At 69.6% G+C, this 7865-nt stretch overlaps 3 protein-coding genes across 4 annotated transcripts in view; 2 read left to right on the top strand and 1 right to left on the bottom strand.

Moving 5' to 3' along the window:
* Positions 1–5224, top strand: part of MINK1 (misshapen like kinase 1) — a 45797-nt gene extending 40573 nt beyond the window's left edge. The window contains exons 18-33 of the mRNA XM_044921395.1: positions 114–224; positions 370–479; positions 633–721; positions 928–951; positions 1067–1227; positions 1528–1630; positions 1717–1854; positions 1978–2086; positions 2448–2615; positions 2720–2863; positions 3020–3154; positions 3305–3405; positions 3489–3638; positions 3724–3883; positions 3968–4107; positions 4375–5224. Of these exons, the coding sequence (XP_044777330.1) occupies positions 114–224; positions 370–479; positions 633–721; positions 928–951; positions 1067–1227; positions 1528–1630; positions 1717–1854; positions 1978–2086; positions 2448–2615; positions 2720–2863; positions 3020–3154; positions 3305–3405; positions 3489–3638; positions 3724–3883; positions 3968–4107; positions 4375–4458 (1927 nt within the window). The 3' untranslated portion in view covers positions 4459–5224. The remainder of the gene's footprint in view (positions 1–113; positions 225–369; positions 480–632; positions 722–927; positions 952–1066; positions 1228–1527; positions 1631–1716; positions 1855–1977; positions 2087–2447; positions 2616–2719; positions 2864–3019; positions 3155–3304; positions 3406–3488; positions 3639–3723; positions 3884–3967; positions 4108–4374) is intronic.
* Positions 5225–6081: 857 nt separating this feature from the next.
* The window catches only part of CHRNE (cholinergic receptor nicotinic epsilon subunit), a 4508-nt gene continuing 2724 nt past the window's right edge, over positions 6082–7865 (bottom strand). The window contains exons 9-12 of one of the 2 annotated variants that reach the window (XM_021694766.1): positions 6852–6966; positions 6582–6768; positions 6383–6489; positions 6082–6287 (exon numbers count right to left, since the gene is read on the bottom strand). In XM_021694766.1, the coding sequence (XP_021550441.1) occupies positions 6138–6287; positions 6383–6489; positions 6582–6768; positions 6852–6966 (559 nt within the window). In that variant the 3' untranslated portion in view covers positions 6082–6137. Of the gene's footprint in view, positions 6288–6382; positions 6490–6581; positions 6769–6851; positions 6967–7865 lie in introns of those variants that run through there. The other variant, XR_002480584.1, reaches the window with a different exon arrangement.
* Positions 7084–7843, top strand: C15H17orf107 (chromosome 15 C17orf107 homolog; the record flags this gene model as incomplete). The annotated part of the gene is made up of 3 exons (XM_021694510.1): positions 7084–7149; positions 7243–7443; positions 7553–7843. Coding segments are annotated over exons 1-3 (558 nt in total), but the record flags the coding sequence as incomplete, so codon positions are not given.

Below are 7865 nucleotides of genomic sequence, written 5' to 3'. Positions count from 1 at the left end.
GGGGGGGCACAGGAGAGGTTGCCAGGTTACCCACTTAGGAGTGGGCAAGCCCCACCCCGGTCACCTCAGCGCCCCCTGCCCCGCCCCCCGGCACCCCTGTGCTCCCTCCACAGACCTCGCAGCAACTCCGCCTGGCAAATCTATCTGCAAAGGCGGGCAGAGCGGGGCACCCCCAAGCCTCCAGGGCCCCCCGCTCAGCCCCCTGGCCCGCCCAACGCCTGTAGGTAATGGAGTTGCCCCCCCACTCACTCCCGCCCTCGCTTCTGCCACAGGCTTCCCCCCCACCCCTGGTGGCAGCCCCCTCTGTGCCGCAGCTCCATGCTGGACGGGGGGCACCTGTCGTCCTGACCTGCCTCTGCCCTCCCACAGCAACCCCGACCTCAGGAGGAGCGACCCTGGCTGGGAGCGCCCGGAAGGCGCCCTCCCCTCTCACGGGCACCTGCCGCAGGCTGGCTCGCTGGAGCGGAACCGCGTGGGAGGTGCGGCACGCCCCCTCTGCGGCCTGTGGGCTGGACTGTCCGATGCACCCTGCCCCGGGGGCCGGGCGGGCGGGCAGGGGCCCCAGCTGGCGGTGGGTCACCGAGGGTGGCCAGGTGTCTGTGACCTCTCTTCTCCCACCCTGCCTGATCCAGCCTCCTCCAAACTGGATAATTCCCCAGTGCTCTCTCCCGGGCACAAGGCCAAGCCTGAGGACCACCGCTCCCGGCCAGGCCGGCCCGCAGTAAGTCATCGGAGGCAGCTGTGGCCCCGTCTGCTCCCGGGGGGGGGGGGGGGGGGGCTTGGGGCCTCGGAGCCCCCAGGAGCCCGGGCCGGGCCCTCTATAACCCGGTGCTCAGGGGCCGCGGGCCGCGCTTCTCAGCTACTGACCTTTCTTCACCTCTCTCCTGCTTCTCCCGGCTGCCCTTGCACCCCTGCGGCCCCTCCCAGAGCTATAAGCGGGCCATCGGTGAGGTCAGTACGGCCTGCTTGGGGGCTCCCTGTTGCCTACCCCTTCTCCTCTGGCTCCCTTTGCTCCCGCCCCCTCCCTCCCCACTCTCCCCTCCTCACGTGCCACCCCCCCCTGCAGGATTTCGTGCTGTTGAAAGAGCGAGCCCTGGACGAGGCCCCGCGGCCTCCCAAGAAGGCCATGGACTACTCGTCGTCCAGCGAGGAGGTGGAGAGCAGCGAAGATGAGGAGGAAAGCAACGGCGAGCCATCCGAGGGGAGCAGAGACACCCCCGGGGCCCGGTATGGGGTGCCCTGGGGGAGGGCAGGCTCCCCCTTTCCTAGGTTGGGGGACCCTGGCTACCACTGCCAGTCAGACCCCCCTCCCCTTCTCTAGAGAACGGGGTCTGGGCTGGCGTCCCCATGTCGCCCGCTGCTGTGGCAGCTGAGGGTGGGCTGCCCCCTGGGCGCCAGCAGGCGGACCCCCCCCCCCCCGGGGCAGGGCAGTGTGAATGGAGGGGAGGGCACTGGGCCTCCCTCTCTGTCCGCTCCCTGCCACGGGCAGGACCTGGGGGCTGACGACAGTCCTCTCTCCCGTGGCAGTGACGGTGACACGGACAGCGTCAGCACCATGGTGGTCCATGACGTGGAGGAGATAGCCGGGACCCAGACCCCCTATGGGGGTGGCACCATGGTGGTCCAGCGCGTGAGTGGACCCGCCCCACCCTGTTGCGAGCACCGGCCGTGCCCCCTCCTCCGCCCAGCACTGGCGCCCTCCCCTCTGTCCCTCAGACCCCCGAAGAGGAGCGTAGCCTGCTGCACGCGGACAGCAACGGCTACACCAACCTCCCCGACGTGGTCCAGCCCAGCCACTCGCCCACCGAGAGCGGCAAAGGTCACAGCCCCCCCTCGAAGGACGGAGGCGGCGACGTACGTGGGCACAGGCAGCCCCGGAGCCGTGCGGCGGCGGGCGGGGGTGCTGGGGGGCCCTGCCGTGGGGGGGGCGCCCGGGTCGCGCGGGTTTGCCTGACCGCAGCGCCCCCCCCCCAGCAGTACCAGTCTCGCGGGTTGGTGAAGGCCCCTGGCAAGAGCTCATTCACGATGTTTGTGGACCTAGGCATCTACCAGCCTGGAGGCAGTGGGGACACCATCCCCATCACAGGTGAGGACGGGAGGCCCGGCGAGGCGCGAGGCCCCGGGGAGGGCGCAGGCGGCCGCGGCCTCCACTTGGGCCCGAGCGCCTGCGCGGGGACAGAGGCAGCGGGGGCGCCTGAGGCCCCGTTGGCCCCCCGGGAAAGATGCTGCGAGCGGCCCGGGCACCCGAGGGACAGGACGGGGATTTTGCCAGGCCTCCTGCCCTATTTCCACCCTTCCCCGCACCGCCTCCTTTGTCTACCCCTCCCTGGTCCTGCTGAGGACTCAGAGGAGGGCCCCCCACCCCACCAAATCCAGGGGTGCAGTGAGGAGGGACGGGGGAGGGGGCTGCAGCCCTCCTCCCCCTCCCCCTCTCCTCTTTCCGGCAGCCCTGGTTGGGGGGGAGGGCAGCCGGCTGGATCAGCTCCAGTACGACGTGCGGAAAGGCTCCGTGGTCAACGTGAACCCCACCAACACCCGTGCCCACAGCGAGACGCCCGAGATTCGGAAGTACAAGAAGCGCTTCAATTCAGAGATCCTCTGCGCGGCCCTGTGGGGTGAGCTGGGGGCGGGGAGAGCGGGCTGCGGCGCGGCCCTGCGCTCCGGCTCGGGCGAGGCCGGGCTGCCGGTGACCGCGCTACGGCTTCCGCTTCCGCTGCAGGCGTCAACTTGCTGGTGGGCACGGAGAACGGCCTGATGCTGCTGGACCGGAGCGGGCAGGGCAAGGTGTACGGGCTCATCGGGCGGCGGCGCTTCCAGCAGATGGACGTGCTGGAAGGGCTCAACCTGCTCATCACCATCTCAGGCACGCGGGGCGCACGCGGGGCGGGGACCCCCGGGGCTCTCTGTCGCCACCAGCAGCCCCGGGGGGGCGGGGCTCCCGTGGTGGCCCCCGTGGGGTGCGGACGACCGAGGGCGGCGGGCGCTGGACCCCCTGTGAGGGCTGTGTGTCCGCCCTCAGGGAAAAGGAATAAACTGCGGGTGTATTACCTGTCTTGGCTCCGGAACAAGATTCTGCACAATGACCCAGAAGTGGAGAAGAAGCAGGGCTGGACCACCGTGGGGGACATGGAGGGCTGCGGGCACTACCGCGTGGGTGAGGAGGTCACCGCAGAGGGGTTGAGGAGGAGACAGAACCGGGGGTCTGGGCTGCATGGCTGAGCCTCGACGCCAGGGACTGGGCGACTGGAGGCGGGGGCGCGCCCGGTGACACGCCGGTGGGACCCTCTCCTTCCCTGCCCCCCAGTGAAATACGAGCGCATTAAGTTCCTGGTCATCGCCCTCAAGAGCTCCGTGGAGGTGTACGCCTGGGCGCCCAAGCCCTACCACAAGTTCATGGCCTTCAAGGTAGCCCCGGCCGCGGCCCCCCCACCCGCCCGGCACCACCGGCCACCGCGGCTGCGGCCCCTGAGCCCCTCTCCCCTCCGCAGTCCTTCGCCGACCTCCCTCACCGCCCCCTGCTGGTCGACCTGACAGTGGAAGAGGGTCAGCGGCTCAAGGTCATTTATGGCTCCAGCGCGGGCTTCCACGCCGTGGACGTGGACTCGGGGAACAGCTACGACGTCTACATCCCCGTGCACGTAAGCGGGCGGGGCCGGGGCGGGGCGCGGCCGCCAGCCCCCCAGGCTCCGGGGGCGCAGCCTGCAGCCCACCCTTGCTCCCCAGATCCAGAGCCAGATCACGCCGCACGCCATCATCTTCCTCCCCAACACGGACGGCATGGAGATGCTGCTTTGCTACGAGGACGAGGGCGTCTACGTCAACACCTATGGGCGGATCATCAAGGACGTGGTGCTGCAGTGGGGAGAGATGCCCACCTCCGTGGGTGAGTGAGGAACCCGCCCCGCGCCCCCAGCCCCCTGGGCCGGAGCTGCAGCCCGCTCACTGCCCTCACCCCCTTCGCCCCCAGCCTACATCTGCTCCAACCAGATCATGGGCTGGGGCGAGAAAGCCATCGAGATCCGCTCGGTGGAGACGGGCCACCTGGACGGCGTCTTCATGCACAAACGGGCGCAGAGGCTCAAGTTCCTGTGCGAGCGGAATGACAAGGTGGGAGCCCCTTGCCCTGGCCCGGGCTGGCCGTGGGGTCTTCCTGGAGGGGGTCCTGGGGGCACAGCCTGCAGCGCAGCCTGCCCTTCCCTGGCCTTCAGTTTCTGGGAGCCCCCCTGCTCCTCAGACTCCTTCCCGTGGTCGCCGGCTGCCTCTCCCCACGCATCTCGGACTACGTTCTGCAGTTTCTGGCTGTTCCCCCTCCTGCTCCCAGTTAACCGAGACCCCCCCCCCCAGCCCTCAGTGCCGACTTGTCCTGCCCCACAGGTGTTTTTCGCCTCAGTGCGCTCCGGGGGCAGCAGCCAGGTTTACTTCATGACGCTGAACCGTAACTGCATCATGAACTGGTGATGGCTTGGCCGCCCTCACAGCCAGACCCCCCAGGCCGCCCTTCTTTCCCCTCCCCGGGCTTTTGCTTTTGACTGGTTTGATTCACTGGAGCCTGCTGGGAACGTGACCTCTGACCCCTGATGCTTTTGTGATCACGTGACCATCCTGTCTCTCTCTCTCTCTCTCTCTCTCCCCCCCCCCCCCCCCCCCATACGTTCTCTCCCCAGAACTGTGCCTGTCCCAATTCCGGGGAGAGGTACAGCTTCCCCTTCCCCGGAATCGGGAGGGCTGAGCCCCACCCCCCCCTTTTCTCCGCTTCAGAGGAGAGTGCTTGGGGCGTGGACCCCAGACCCCAGTGCTGCTGACCGGGCAGGGCCCTGGGCCCCTTCATTTGCACGTCAGGGGAGCCGGCTCCCCCCTTGAATGTACCAGACCCTGGGGGGGGTCACTGGGCCCTAGGTTTCAGGGGGGTCGCCCGCCACTCCAGGGGCAGGGACCATTTCCTCATTTTCTGAAAGCACTTTAATGATTCCCCTCCCCCCAAGCCCCAGGGACTGGAGGGGGGACCCCGCCAGCCAAAACATTTCCCCCTTTCCAACCCCATTTCTTTCTAGCCTCTGTCCTTCCCTGGTGGGGGGAGGGAGCAGGGAGCTCTCGCCCCCCGCCCCCGCACCCCCCTGCTTGCCTCTGTATATAGTGTGAGCAGCAAGTAGCCCCATCCCGCCCCGCCCCTCCTCAATGTAGTGGCCTTGGATATTCCGTTTGTTAATAAAGACAATTCAACCAGCTCCTACCATCTCGGGCCGTTTTACTGTTTTCTTTCCCAGTTCTGGATACCGGCGAAGCCAGCAGGGCTGGGAGGGAGGGAGGGAGGGAGGGAGGGAGGGAGGGGGCGGCCGAGGGGGCCTTATCCCTGTGGCCTTGGGGGGACCGAGGGCATTTGTCTCCCCCAGGGAGGGGCCTGGCTTCCTGGTTCCAGCCGCCTCAGGTCCCGTAGAGGGGCCCCTTCAGTTTTCCACCCAGAAAGACGCAGCAACTTCTAGGGCGAGAGGGTCACGGGGGCCGGGGGACCTCAGAACTGGGGGGTCAGCAAGGCTAGATGGAGGGGTGATGAGTGGTTTCTGGAAGACTGTCCTCTACTTCCGATTTCCCGACCGGTGGCCAGACCTACACAAGCAAGCGCACACAACCCCACGTGTGCGTAAACACACCCCCCCACGTGCGCAGACACACCCCCCACGTGCGCGCAGACAACCCCAAGTGCTCGCGCACAACCCCACGGGCGCGCAGACAACCCCACGGGCGCGCACACCCCACGGGCGCGCAGACACACCCCCACGTGCGCGCAGACACGCCCCCCACGGGCGCGCAGGCACGACCCCACGTGTGCACACACCCCCACATGCGCGCAGACACGCCCCCCACGGGCGCGCAGACACGCCCCCCACGGGCGCGCAGGCACGACCCCACGTGCTCGCAGACACGACCCCCACGGGCGCGCAGACAACCCCACGTGTGCAGACACACCCCCACGTGCTCACAGACAACCCCACGTGCGGGCGCGCACAGCTCCTCTTGTGAGGTTGGCAAAGCGCGGATTTATGATGGCAGCGGGTAAAGGATCACAACACAGCATGGGCCAGCAGCATGTTTTTGAAAATCGGTTTCCTCCCGGAAATGGGGGCGGGGGGAGAAGCCGTCTACAGACACGGCGGGTAGGGCAGCTCAGGCACTTGGTTGAAGTAGCCCCCGAGGAAGATGAGGCTGGACCCCACGCCGAAGAGCACCAGGGCGGCCCAGAAGCAGATGTTGTCCAGGGCCTTCCCCATGCGCACCCAGTCGGACACCTCCTAGGGAAGGGCGGACTCAGCTGCGTCTCCCGCGGCGCCAGGGACTGGAGGCCTCCAGGCGACCACCCGCCCCCGCCCCCCGGGGCCTGTCCCACCTCGCCGGAGGCCTCCTGGTCCCGCGTGCTCTCGGCCACGAAGTTCACGGCGTCCACGCAGCAGCGGACCTCGGGGGCGGCGGCGGCCAGGCTCTGGCAGAGGGCGGCTGGTGGGGCGCCCGGGAGGGGAGGGTCACCGGGGCGCCCGCCCCGCCACAGCCGTCCGCGCCAGCCAGCCCACCCGGGCCCTTCCGCTCACCGGTCCAGGCCCCGTGCCGGTGCCTCTGCCCCTCAAACACTAGCTCGCTCCGCGGCTTCTTCAGTATCAGCTCCTCGGCGCGGAGCAGCAGGCCCACGGACGACGCGCGCCTGGGCGGTGAGGTGGTCTGGGGAGCCTCGCGGGGCGCGCCAGAGCCCAGGAGGCGCGGCAGCAGCTCCAGCAGGACCTGGCGGCGGGGCGGGCCGAGCTCGAGGCCCCGCCCACCCGGGGGCCGCGCCGAGCTCGAGGCCCCGCCCACCCGGCGCTTACGTGGCGCAGCCGAGGCGACACGGTGTGCGTGGTGGGCGTCCGCAGAGACACATTGAGCACGATGACGCAGTTCATGACGATGATCGTGGCAACCACCATGACGAAGATGAGGTACCTGCGGGGCCCGCCGCGCGTGACCTCACAAACGCCCCTCCCCGCCGGTGACGCTGCTCCTTCCCAGCGGGGCCAGACGGCGCGCGCGGACCGGATGCCCCCTTTTCCGCCGGCGGCCATGAAGGGGACCCCCAGCTCCCTGGAAACCCTGCTGTGGGTCTACCACTTCCACAGCTCCACGGAGGTGAGGCTACGCCAGCGGCCCCGCCCACGGCTGACGGCCCTGTGAGCTCTACCCGGTGACCCGACAGCCCCGACGCCCCCGCTCCTTGTGCAGGTGGCCCTGCAGCCCCCGCTCCTGTCCTCCCTGGAACTCGCTGTGGCCGCAGCCCACGAGTATCTGGAGCAGAGGTTCCGAGAGCTCGAGTCCCGCGAGCCGCGGGAGCCTCAGGGGCCGCCCGCCCCGAAGCCCACCCTGGGGCTGGTGCTGAGAGAGGCCGCGGCCAGCGTCATGAGCTTCGGCGCCACCTTGTTCGAGGTGGGGCTGCGGGGGGCTGCGGGGGGGGCTGCGGGGGGGGCTGCGGGGGGGCGGGAAGGGGCTTAGAGACCCCTGCTTCCCCCACCAACTCCTGCACCCCCCACCGCAGATCTCAGCCCTGTGGCTGCAGCAGGAGGTGCGGAGACTGGACGGCGGCGCCGGCAGCCCGGGCCCAGCCCCAGGCGCCGGGGACCCGGGCGGAGCGCTGGCCCGGGTAGCCCAGGCCGCGGGGCACGGGGCTCGGCGAGCGGGGGCTGCGGCGGGCGCGGGTGCCCGGCTAGTGCTGCAGGGGGCGTGGCTGTGCCTGTGCGGGCGGGGCCTGCAGGGGTCCGCCTCCCTCCTGCAGCAGTGGGGGCGTCAGCTGGGCCTCTGGACCGCCGGGGGACCGGTGAGTTCAGGACGGAGATGGAGGGGGGAGGAGA

Source organism: Neomonachus schauinslandi, chromosome 15 (genome assembly GCF_002201575.2).
Source record: "Neomonachus schauinslandi chromosome 15, ASM220157v2, whole genome shotgun sequence".
NCBI lineage: Eukaryota > Metazoa > Chordata > Mammalia > Carnivora > Phocidae > Neomonachus > Neomonachus schauinslandi.
Note: the sequence above shows the minus strand (reverse complement) of the source record. Positions and strands in the feature narration are given on the sequence as shown.